General features: G+C 43.9%; 1 protein-coding gene across 2 annotated transcripts in view; it reads left to right on the top strand.

The window, feature by feature from the left end:
• The first annotated feature begins 890 nt into the window (after positions 1 to 890).
• AKAP8L (A-kinase anchoring protein 8 like) overlaps positions 891 to 12,378 on the top strand; it is a 35,410-nt gene continuing 23,922 nt past the window's right edge. For both annotated transcript variants that reach the window (XM_090289824.1, XM_090289823.1), the window contains exons 1-2: positions 891 to 1,008; positions 8,560 to 8,634. In XM_090289824.1, the coding sequence (XP_090145950.1) occupies positions 996 to 1,008; positions 8,560 to 8,634 (88 nt within the window). In that variant the 5' untranslated portion in view covers positions 891 to 995. The remainder of the gene's footprint in view (positions 1,009 to 8,559; positions 8,635 to 12,378) is intronic.

Raw genomic sequence — 12,378 nt, 5'->3', positions numbered from 1 at the left:
TGACATTTTCAATGTCTGCAGCTCTATTGAGTAATAGAAGTTACTATATTTCTCTGACACTGGATGACACATATCCAGTGAGGGTGGTGAGGACAGGGCTGGAGCCTGGCTGGGCCACTGCAGGACCTCTAAAGTCCAGAACGACTAAGGTTTTAGAGGGGTCTTTCCAGCTTTTACACTTCAGTGTGAAGGACCTTGAGCAAGTCATGAATTCCAAGTCTCAGTTTTCTTTTAAATGAGAATTTTTAAATGTCCTCATAGGTATGAGGAAGCATTTGAAATGGTAATCAAACATTTATAACATAATATAAACATGCTATATAAATACATTTGCTATTGTTATGCAGCCATTATGACATAATTATTTAGTGCACCGGCACTAGACTGATTGTTTTACATATAGTATCTCATATGCCCGAACCTGTGCCCAAGCATCTTGTTTGGCGCTTAGTTGTTATTTTCATTCCAACATGGCTTTACCGTGTTCGTTTTGGAGCTGAAGGCCAGAGATGTTAGAAACAGCCCAGGTAGGCACAGCACCCTGCTGGCAGAGCCAGGATTGGAGCGGTGCCCTGCGTTCTAGACCCGTCTCCCTCTGGTGGGCCTCCAGGACACACATGCTTCCTCCCATACGGCCGCACTTGAGCCTAAGGCTTTTCCGTAGTGCATATCTCCGCCCCTTCGAACGCTACAGGATTCCACCCCTAGAGTTGCTTATCTTAGCCAATCGCCGCGGGCTTGAGATAACGGAAGGCGGGAGTAGGGTGGGGCTTTCTTGAGATTGGCAATACCTTTCGCCATTGGTATGAGGATACTTCACGATGGACAGCATAGTAGCCTAATAAACGTGAAGCCAGAGCCGCGAACCAGCCAATTAAGTTGGGAGGCGGGGTTCGGTTGTGTGCAGAAAGGACCCGTGAGATTGTCGCGTGTATTTCGGCGTCCGATGTGCGGGTCATTTGCCCGAGGCTTCAAGTGCAGTGTTCGTCGCTGCCATGAGCTACACAGGTGAGCCTGGCAGGGTTAGGGGTCGGGCTTCAGGTGGGAAAGGACGGGGACGTGCCAAGGCCGCACCAAACTCGCTCGCTCCTACCCCGGAGACTGGATACTGCCCTCTCTGCGGTCACAAAATGGCGCCGCAGACCGGTCGCCTAGGATTCGCATCCCTCAACCCTCGGCTCCACAGTTCTTTGTGCTTGTATCTTCGCGTCCCGGCTCCCGGCCGCCCGAGGTCTTGGCTTCTGCCGCCCGTGTCTGCGGGCTCCGGCCTCTGGGCCTGAGGTCTTTTCTTTCACTACCTCTGCTCTTGGCCTGGCCTTTTCGGACTCCGCGGCCACAGGTCTCCCCTTCTCAGGTCTCACCCCTTTGGGTCAACGCGCTCGGCTGCCTTCGCTATTGCCGCACCCTACCCCGCGCAGTGTCCCGGCAAGATGCCGCAGCTACCCCGCCCCTTTTCGACCCCTGGCTGGGAGAGGGAGCAGGCTCCGGGGAGTAAATATTTGGAGGTTTTGGACTAGCGGGGTTCTTTACGCCTTGCGGAGTTGAGCCTGAGCCTTGAGAGGAATGACTGGTTTCCATGGTAATTCATTCACCAACTGTCAGATTCATCGTGTCAGGTGCTGAATCGGCACTGAAATACTGGCAAGAATACCTCAAGCAGCTTATAGACCCAGGCAGACCAAAGCAAGCCAACAAATGAATATGAGATATATTCTGGAGTGGTCAGTACTCCGAGGGGGTTGTTGTATTACGTGGGATATATGAATATGGAATATATTATGGGGTGGTCAGTATTCCACGGGGGTTGTATTATATGAGGTGGTTGGACTCCTCTAAAGACGTGACGTTCAAGCATAGACCGTAATAGAGTAAGGGAATTAAGAATATCTGGCCCAGGGAGCCCTTGACATAAAACCCCCATTCTGCCGGGGGCGGGGCCGTCCAGGAGCTGCCTGGCCTTTTAGAAGATCTTTCAGGGAAGTCAGTGGGACTTGAGCAAAGGGAAGGGTGGATGGATGATGAGATGGGGGTGGGGAAGCAGTAATAGGCTTGGGCGAATGTAAATCTATGTAAATCATCCCAGGATGAATTGGACTGCTGGGTTTGTCTTGGTAGTAACCAGTGAGGGCTCAAACAGGAGCCACAGACAGCCCTCCCTCCCCGCTGATGGGGGTATTAGGCTGAGCACTTGTGGTTGCTGGGTAACCAGGATTCTACTCTGGAATGTTGGGAACTGAGAATGGAACCTAAGCCTCTGGGGCTTCTCTGAAGTCTGGCTGCTGTGCAATGGCCTAGGCAAGAAGGTGGTGCCAGGCCTCCGGTCAGAAGCAATCAACCCTTAGCCCAGTGGTTCTCAACCAGGGGTGATTCTACCCCCTAGGGGACATTTGGCAATGTTTAGAGACATTTTCAGTTGTCATGTCTGGGAGGAGGGGTGCTCCTGTCATCCAGTGGATAAGAGACCAGGAATGCTGCCAAACATCTTACAATGTACAAGATGGGCCCCCACCACAAAGAATTATCTGGCTTGCCCTGACCAGTGTGGCTCAGTTGGTTGGGCATCCTCTCACAAAGCGAAAGGTTGCTGGTTTGATTCCCTGTCAGGGCATGTGCCTGGGTCATGGGCCGATCCCCAGTTGGGGCTCATACTAGAGGCAACTGGTCGATGATTCTCTCGCACATCAATGTTTACCTCTCTCCCTCACTTTCCCTCTCTCTAAAAATAAATAAATAAAATATTTTAAAAAAAGAATCAGCACCTGGCTGGTGTGGCTCAGTGGTTGAGCGTCAGCCTGCAAACCAAGTGTCGCTGGTTCAATTCCCAGTCAGGGCACATAACTAGGTTGCATGTCAGGTCCCCAGTTGGGGATGCGAGTGAGAGGCAACCACATAATGATGTTTCTCTCCCTCTCTCCTTTTCTCCCTTTCTAAAAGTAAATAAATAAATAAAACAAATAAATTTAAAAAAAAAAAAGAAGAATCATCTGGCTTGGAAATCAGTAATACCAAGATTGGGCAACCCTGCCCCAGCATTTCTGTAGGTTTCCTGATTCAGTAGGAAAGTCAGTGGGGTTGTTACTGACATCTTAGTAATTAAGATGTAATTTTTTTCACCAGGTCTTACCAAGAACTGGGAGACAGTTCTGTGTTTAGGGGCAAGACTGCTGAAGAAACCACAACATGAATGGTTAGGTACTGTGGGGTAACTTAAAAATGGAGCATTTATATTTGTGGACAATGAAAATGAGTTAGACAGGTCACTAATGGCCAAGTCTGAATTTCAACTTCAGATCTTGTGGGCTGTAGTTCTGGGTGTGAGTGGGTACTGAGTTAACGAAGCTAGTGAGGTTATGATTAGTTTTTCCTTGATTTTTTTTTTTTTATCATTTATTTGTTTGTTTATTTATTTATTTTTAGAGAGAGGGGAAAGGAGAAAGGGAGGGAGAGAAACATCACTGTGTGGTTGCTTTTCACTTGCACCCCCAGCTGGGGACCTGACGTGCAACCTAGTCATGTGCTCTGACTGGGAATCAAACCAGCAACACTTGGTTCTCAGGCCGACGCTCAATCCACTGAGCCACAGCAGCCAGGAGTTTTTCCTTGATCTTGATCAGCTGAAAACCACAGTAGCTTTATAATGTTTTTCACTTTTAAAAAGTAGACCACTAAAGTCAAAGGCATTTTAATCATATCTCAGACAACTATTTTGCCTTTAAGAAGCTCTGGAGGTCTCAAAGACAATGTTACAATTACTATTACTAATAGAATGTGATTAAAATAAATTATCTTTCCAATAACTTGTCCAGCTTTTGAACTTAGTTTATGTGTGCTTGGGAAAGGAGTCTCCATGTCTGGCACTGAGGGGAAAGATGAGAGCAGTGGAAACACAGGACAGAAAAACCCAGAAGCAGGCCTTCAAACCAAGGTCTAAAACCCTACTGGTCTTTTTTTTTTTTTTTAGATTTTATTTATTTATTTTTAGAGAGAAGGGAAGGGGAAGAGAGAAACATCAATGTGTGGTTGCCTCTCACACACCCCCAACCGGGGTTCCGGCCTGTAACCCAAGCATGTGCCCCAATCAAGAACAGAACCAAGACCCTTTGGTCCGTATTCCAGCACTCATATCTACTGAGCCACACCAGCCAGGGCTACCAGTCTTTTTATAGGAACATTTATTATCTCACAGTTACTGTGTGTACGAACACACAAGTGGTTTAGCTGAGTGGTTCTGGCTTGGGATCTCTCATAAGGTTATTATTTTTTTAATCCTCACCCAAGGGCATTTTTTCATTGCTTTTAGAGAGGGGTGGGGAGAGAGATAAACATCAGTCTTAACAGAGAACCATCTATTGGTTGCCTCTTGTAGGCTCCCCAACTGGGGATCAAATCTGCAGTCTAGGTACGTTCCCTGACTGGGAATCAAACCCACAACTTTTTGGTGTACAGGATGATGTGCCAACCAACTGAGCCACAGTGGCCAGTGAGAAACGCACGCAAGAAAACACCAGGACACAGGACTTAAGCAGTAAACGAGGAATTTGTTTATTCATGGATTTGCAAGTCTGGGCGCAGCCTACCAAAGGGCACGCGCGGAAGCTCAAAGCAGGCCGCTTTTATCCTAATGAGAGTAAACCACCCTCTTTACTTCCCCTCCCCTTCCTCTCCGTTTTTCCCTACTGGATATGTACTACTCCGGAGTTACAATCTAAGGTGATTGAAACGACTAAGGGTAGTAATTAACTCATGAATAAGTGTCTTTATTTTGCTGACCATGCATAGTTCCCAGGTGATAAATATTCCATGATGGGTGCCCCTCACACTCAGTTAACTCTTGACTGTTTCTCAGGTGATAAATATTCCTTAACTCTGACTATCAGTGTCTCTAGCCCCTCTTGAAAGTTTTCTTAACCTGCTTATCAGATTTCTCTTTTGCTGCTAATAATTTCTTACCTGTTTGAGTATCACTTTTATTTGTTCCCCACACCAGGGCGAGGTTACATCTGCACTGTAGTCATCTGAAAGCTTGACTGGTGCTGAAGGACCACCCCTCCAAGGTGACTTAGTCTAACATGGCTGATAGTTTGATGCTGGCTGGTGGTTCCTCACCATGTGGGCATCTCCACAGTCCTACTGAAGGGACATCACAGCCTGGTGGCTAGTTTTTTCATGAGTGATCTAAGAGAACACAGGTGAAAGCCTTCAAAGTCATACTCAGTCATTTTTGCAATCTTATTGGCTACACTGGCTACCTCTTTCAATTTGAAAAGGAACAATATAATGGCAGAAGGCAAGAATCATTAGAGGCCATCTTGGAGGCTTGCTTTCCTTCTCAGGAGCACACCCACACCTTTCTTCCCTCTCAGGTGTGCATCTTTAGTTTCTCCTAAAGTCTAAGGGACCCCATGAGACTGGCAACCAAGGGAGCAGTGAGCAGTGGCAGCTTATCCCAGGCTAACCCCCTGCACCTCTTTCTAAGGCCCCCTTTTCTCTGACTTCACAGTAAGCCAACAGCAGCCCCGCCTTGGCTCACTCCTTACCTGTGATGTCTCCAGAGAGCTGAAGCAGCCCTGCCTAGGCTGTGTCCTGTTGCTTTTTCTATCCAAAACCCTTTGTTTCACTGTCCACAGTTTTAATAAATGCATTAAAAAAAAAAAAAAGGAAGAAGGAGAAAATTAAACTGAGAAGCTTTGTTTATTTTTGTATGAAAAAGATGTCAGAGAGGCTGGCCAAGAGGAGGCAGCTGTGGTGCATAGTTACCATAAATCCATGGTCTTATCCTTAGCTTTATGGGACCAAAAACTTGCTTATTTTATTTTTTCACCGAGAGTTGGTCAAACTGGTTCATCAAACCAAGAAGAGAATGATTTATGAATCAGACAAGAAAGAATTTACTCACAGAGTATAACTGGCTACGGAAAGTCCTGACCTGGGGATAGTATTGTGGAACAGAACATTAATGTGGGCAGGACAGAACTAGAACAGAGGTTGCCACTGAGCTCTTGGGTTGGAGAGAGTGTCTTCCCTTTTTCCCAGGGAAGAAAGAACCTGGACTGTTGCCCGTGAGTAGACGTAGAGCTTTTGCTCTGCAGCTTTCCTACTGCGGTCCAGTATGTATGCCTGTCAGCATGTGGTAGGTCCCAGTTGTAGCTGCAGTACTTACAAACCACCTGGTGCTGTTTTGCTGGTGGCCTGACTGCTGAACAAAAAGGTTTCCAGAAGCTATTTGAGCAAACAGTGGAGAAAGCAGATATAGTGTGGTTTTTTACACTGTGAAGCTTCCCCACAGGTGAGCCATATGAAAAATGCTTTCACTGTTTCTTGATCTGTTTCATCAATGTTTAGAATTTAAGTATCTCAGGAAGCTTCTGGGTCCCTGGAGGGAATCCATTTGAATGTGACCTCTTTAATTTTTTTAATTGATTTTAGGGGGGGCGGGGGGCATGAGAGCGAAAGAAACATTGATTTGTTGTTCCACTTTATTTATGGATTCTTTGGATGATTCTTGTATGTGCTCTGACCAGGGATCAAACCTGCAACCTTGGTGTATCAGGACGATGCTCTAATCAACTGAGCAACCCAACTACCTAGCCACGGCTGAATGTACCCTCTTTATGTATTTATTTTTGTTAAGCTGTTATTTATTTATTTTTAGAGAGAGTGGAAGAGAGGGAGAAAGAGGGAGAGAAACATAAATTAATCAATTGCCTCTCACATGCCCCCACCTGGGGACCTGGCCTGCAACCCAGGCATGAGCCCTGACAGGGAATCGAACCAGCAACCTAGATGTGTATCCTAACTAGGAATCGAACCTGCAACAACCTTGTGGTGTATGGGATAACGCTCCAACCGACTGATGTTCGTCGTCAGCAGCCGTCCGTCTCGAGAGACGATGGTGTAGCTTCTTAAGAGTCTATCTGCACCGCCGAGAATGGCTCTGCAGTCCGACTCGGGAGTGACACGGTATCTGTCTCCTCCCGTGTTGAATCGACATCTTACGATGACGCTGGAGTGTCCTCTCCAGTGAAGCTGAAGCTACAGAGCCTGGGCAGGGTGATATGGAGGGTCTGCTGTTGCCCATGCAGCAGACCCCCCCTCTCTTCACAGCTGAAGGGTCCAAGGGAAAGACGGAGTCAATACAGCTTGGCTTCAGGTGCGCCGCAGGAGTTGCCGGTGTTGACTACGTCAAACCGCCTTAGGGACTCCGGCTCCGGATTTTCTGTCGGGGTTTACTCCCTTAGCCTTTCCCCTGAAGAGGTATGCCGCAAGGCAGCGGAGGTTTTTTGGAGTCAGAGTTTTCCTTCTCTGATGTGCCCTGACTGGAAGATCGAACCAGCGACACTTAGCTCGCAGGCCGATGCTCAATCCACTGAGCCAAACCAGCCAGGGTGAGGGCTAATGTAGTTTTTTGTTATTTTAATTCATTTTAGAGAGAGAGTGGAGAAACATCAATTTGTTGTTCTAGTTATGCATTCATTGGTTGATTGTTGCATTTTCCCTGAGGAAGATAAACCCTGCAACCTTGTCTTAAGGGGACAAGGCTCTAACCAATTGAGTTACCTGGCCAGAGCCTTAATGTAGTTTTTTTGTTTGTTAGTTTTTTTTGTTGTTGTTCTATTACAGTTGTCCCATTCCCCCGCCCCCCCACCCCCGTTACTCGCCCCTGTCCTGCTCACCCCCCTTTAATGTAGTTTTAAGGATGGTGCTAGGATTTATCATAGTCTATTACAATAACCATTTAAGAGCAGTAGTGTCTGGAAGATGTTCAAGTTTTCCTTGCTTGGTAGTAATTTTTCTAAGCTGTGAAATAGTTTGAAAGTTGAGAAAATAGGATATGATATATGTAATATTTATTCCATATAAACATGCTAATCCAAGTAATTACATTCAAAAGGTAATTGTAGTATGTACTTTAAAAAAAAGAATTTATTTATTTTTAGAGAGAGGGGAAAGGAGGGAGAAAGAGAGGAAGAGAACATCAATGTGTGGTTGCATCTCATGCACCCCCCCCAATAGGGGACCTGGCCTGCAACCCAAGCATGTGCCTTGACTGGGAATTGAACTGGCAACCCTTTGGTTCACAAGCTGGCTCTCAATCCACTGAGTCAACACCAGCCAAGGCTGTAATACGTACATTTTTATAGGAAAACTAAAAATACAAAGTAGTTTGGTTTCAGGTTTGGGGGACAGAGGATCTTATTTGTCTTAACATTGTTCAGAAATAATCCCCATCCTGTGTGAATTGAAGGCAGCTCACCTCCAATAATCAGTGGTTTGATACAAATATTTTCCTTGTTTAAGTGAATGATAATTTGGGTACTCATTTATCAAAATGGGTTTCTGGTTTCAAGTATTTGAAAATTTTTATCCAATTGTAATGCAGCAAGTTAAACATAGCCTGCCTTTCCATTGGTTAAAATGTTCTGGAGGTGTAATTAAAGTGTTCAGAAGCTAGAGTTTTGGGTGGCTTTCCAGTGAGGGGCAGTCTCTACTAAAGGGTAGTCTTAGGTCATTGACAGATGGCTTGTTTGGGGAAATTAACCACACTGTGCATATGTTTAGGCTTTGTCCAGGGATCTGAAACCACTTTGCAGTCAACATACTCAGACACAAGTGCTCAGCCGACCTGTGATTATGGTAAGTGTGGGCCCCTGGGAACCAGAGGTTGGGTGAGTGCTCTGCCTTCTAGTGCCAGAGCAGTGCCAGAGCAGTCTGATGTCTTTGTTAGTTGCCTTTGGCCTTGCTGTCACCCTGTCTCACTTTTCTAAATCTAAACTTGTATACAATGGTGTGGTGGGCTGTTACAGTAGCTGGCGCTCCCACCTTGAAGGCAATTATGGGAGAGATGTCTGTGTTAATGAACAAGCTGGAGATTTGGGGGCTGGAAATTGATTCCTTGGACCCTTTAACATTTTGTTAGAAGACTGTGACAAAGGTCTAGCTTCAGAAAATCTTGAGGGTCTTGGTATGAAAATCCAAAGGATTGCTGTGAGCAGAAAACAAGCCGTTAACTTAGCTCCAGAGTAGTGTATAGGGTCTCTGTGCCGGAGGGGCTGCCTGTCTGAATCTGGTGAGCTCTTAGAGGTGCCAGGCAGCTCCTGGCATGTAGGGTCGGGGGAAAATCTGATTGATTTCTCAAGTGTAGATAGACATACTAAATCTAATTCAAAACTGACCACCAACAGGGCCCATAGACATTCTGTCAGCATGCTTCGGCAGCCGTAACTGCTGATAAACCTGGTCTTCCCATGGTCTGTGACCCTTGGTGTCCGTTGACAAGGAGTCTTCTTTGAAATTAATAAGGATAATGCCTTGGTTGCTGAGATGGGTAGTTTGTTTACTACCAAGGTCTGGGGAGAGACTGAGCCTCCTGTGGTGACATTCCTTCACTGAATAAGTGGACATAAGTAAGCTACCTGAAATATCAGCAGCTAGTACCTGCAGGAGAGGGAGACTTAAAATGCTTTGAAATTGAGTAAGGAGTTATCAGGCATTTCATAAATGAGAAGAAATTTGGTTTTCATGGCTTCCATCTCTTGCCCACCTGGCCTCACCCCTTTTAATCAAACAGTACCAAATTGCACATCTTTTTTGAATTGTTTTTTCCTCTGGTTTACATATTCTAGATGTAAGCATTTTATCAGATGTGCCATTTGCAGATATTTTCTCCCTGTGGCTTGTCTCTTTATTCTCATCAGTGTCTTTTGAACAAGACAAATTTTTCATTTTGATGAAGTTCAATTGATCAGTCTTTAATAGATTGCGATTTGGGAGTTGTAGCTAAGAAATTTATGCCTAACCCAAGGTCACAAAGATTTTCTTCTAAGTTTTCTTTTAGGTGCTTCATAGTTTTATGTTTTACATTTATTTTGTGATCCATTTTGAGTTAATATTTCTACAAAGTATGCAGTATAGGACAAGATTCTTTTTTACCTTTTTGAAACTCAATTGAACATATATGTCTGGATCTGCACCTGTACTCTAATTCTGTTCCATTGGTTTATGTGTTTACATTTCCTCCAGTACTACACTGTGTTGATTACTTTATAGTAAGCCTTGAAATAAGTTCATGTGAGTCATCCAAGTTTGTTTGTTTTTCCAGAATTGACTTGGGTATTCTAGTTCCTTTGATTTTGCATATAAATTTTAGAATCAGTTTGTCCATTTCTACAAAATTTCCTGATGAGATTTTGAGTGGGATGGCCTTGAATCTATGGATTAGTTTGGGAGAATTAACGTCTTAACAATATTAAGTCTTCCAGTTCATAATACTCCATTTATTTAGATCTTAGATTTCTTTTTTCAGTCTTTTGTAGTTCCCAACACACAGATCCTTCACATATTTTGTTATATTTACACTTAAGTATATTTTTTAATGCTAAGGTAAATGGTAGTTTTAAAAATGTTAGTTTTTAATTGTTCGTTGCTAATATGTAGAAATTGGGTTGATTTTTGTATATTGACTTTGTAATAAACCTTGCTAAACTCACTTATTCTAGTAACTTTTGTAGATTGCTTGAGTTTTTTTTGTTTTTTGTTTTGTTTTAATGTAGATGGTCATGTGAAAGTATAGCAACAGTTTTATCTTTCCCCTTTTGGCTTAAATTGCAAAAATAATGTAACAACATTTAAATAACATTTTGAAAAATAGTCCATCAAGATCCCACTATTTTAATATTTAACTTGTGTCAGCATACCTATCTTAGGTAATTGAATAATTTATAGGTGGCTAGAATTGTGTATCTTGCTTTATTTCCTTACTATAGCAAATTTTCTTGTGCTAAATAAAGCTTAATAGATTCTTTTTTGATGCCTACATGAGATATTTCACTGAGTATTTATTTTTGCTTTATAAGTACTGCTTACTATAACCATCTCCTTTTCTTTTTTCTTAATTTGTTAAAAAAACTATATATATATGCATGTATATATATGTATGTCCCAACTCTGGCTGGTGTGGCTCCGTTGGTTGGGCATCATCCTGCAAACCAAAGGGTCACAGGTTTGGGGCACTTGCTTAGGTTGCCGGTTCGGTCTCCAGTCAGGGCTTGTATGAAAGACAACTGGTTAACGTTTCTCTCTCACATTTCTCTCTCCCTTCTCCTTTCTCTAAAATCAATGTCCTCAAATGAAGATTTAAAATAATAATTTTTTTTAATGTCCTAAAGTTCCCTTTGTTTACAATGGTCTTACCTTTCTGGGAATGGAAGTGAATTTGGATATTCTTTTGGAAGGGGCAAGTTTGGGGTGGGGTGGAGGTTGTGTAGACAAAGGTTTCTGCCTGAAAGGACCCAGCTGGGGAGCCCATCAAGGAGTCTGGGTTGCTTCTGGCACAGCAAAGAGTACATCAGGACTGCTTGAGCCCATCATAGCAGCTGGCAGCGTGTGCTGTGTTCACAGAGTCAGTGCCCACTCCTGCTTCTTTCCCTTGGGCTTCCTCACTGTTCTGGTGAGTCCTCAGCAGCCTCACTAACAGCTTCAATGGGTCTGCCTTGCTTCCCAGTCCTGCTTCCTTTTGAATAGTTAGGGTCACTGTCCTTCGTGCAAACAGCCACATAGCCAGGCTCTTGTAGCTGCCAGGGCTAAGTACATTATTCCTTGTGCAGCTCTGCCAGCCTCTCTCTTTGCCTTTCACTCATTATGTGATTTCCCACTCCTGGATATCTATTGCTACTCATTGGTTAGTAGCGTCCTCTCCTTTATTTTAATTATTTTATTTTTACAAATGATCTTCTTTATTTTTTTTATTAATTTTTAAATATGCTTTATTGATTATGCTGTTACAGTTGTCCCAATTTCTTTTCCCTTTGTTCCCCTCCACCCAGTGACCCCCTCCCTCCAGTTGTTCCCCTCCTTAGTCCATGCCCATTGGTTGTGTATATAGTTCTTCTCAACATCTTCCTTTCTTATCCACTCCCTCCTACTATGCTTCTTAATTCCTGTACCATCTCCCTCCCTTTCCCCCCTTCCCCCTCCCTGCTGACCTCCCCACATAATGTTCCCCATACCTATAATTCTTTTCTCACTCTCGTTGCCTACTTAGTTTGCCTTTGTTTCGGTTCTCTAGCTTCTGTTGTTGGTTGTGATACAGTTTTCATTTTAATGTTCATAGTTTTGATCCTCTTTCTCCTAAACATGTCCCTTTAACATCTCATAAACAGTGGTTTGGATCTGATAAACTCCTTCAGTTTTACTTTGTCCTGGAAGCACTTTCTCTGCCCTTCTATTCTGAATGACAGCTTCACTGGAAAGAGTAATCGTGGTTGTAGGTTTTTGCTTTTCATTACTTTGAATATTTCTTGCCTGCAGATTTTCTTTTGAGAAATCAGCTGATAGTCTTATTGGGACCCCTTTGTACATAATTCTCTTCTCTCTTGCTGC

The sequence above is a fragment of the Furipterus horrens genome, unplaced genomic scaffold (assembly GCF_987537825.1).
Source record: "Furipterus horrens unplaced genomic scaffold, mFurHor1.1.pri manual_scaffold_10, whole genome shotgun sequence".
Taxonomy (NCBI): Eukaryota; Metazoa; Chordata; class Mammalia; order Chiroptera; family Furipteridae; genus Furipterus; species Furipterus horrens.
This window is presented reverse-complemented; position numbering and strand designations above follow the sequence as displayed.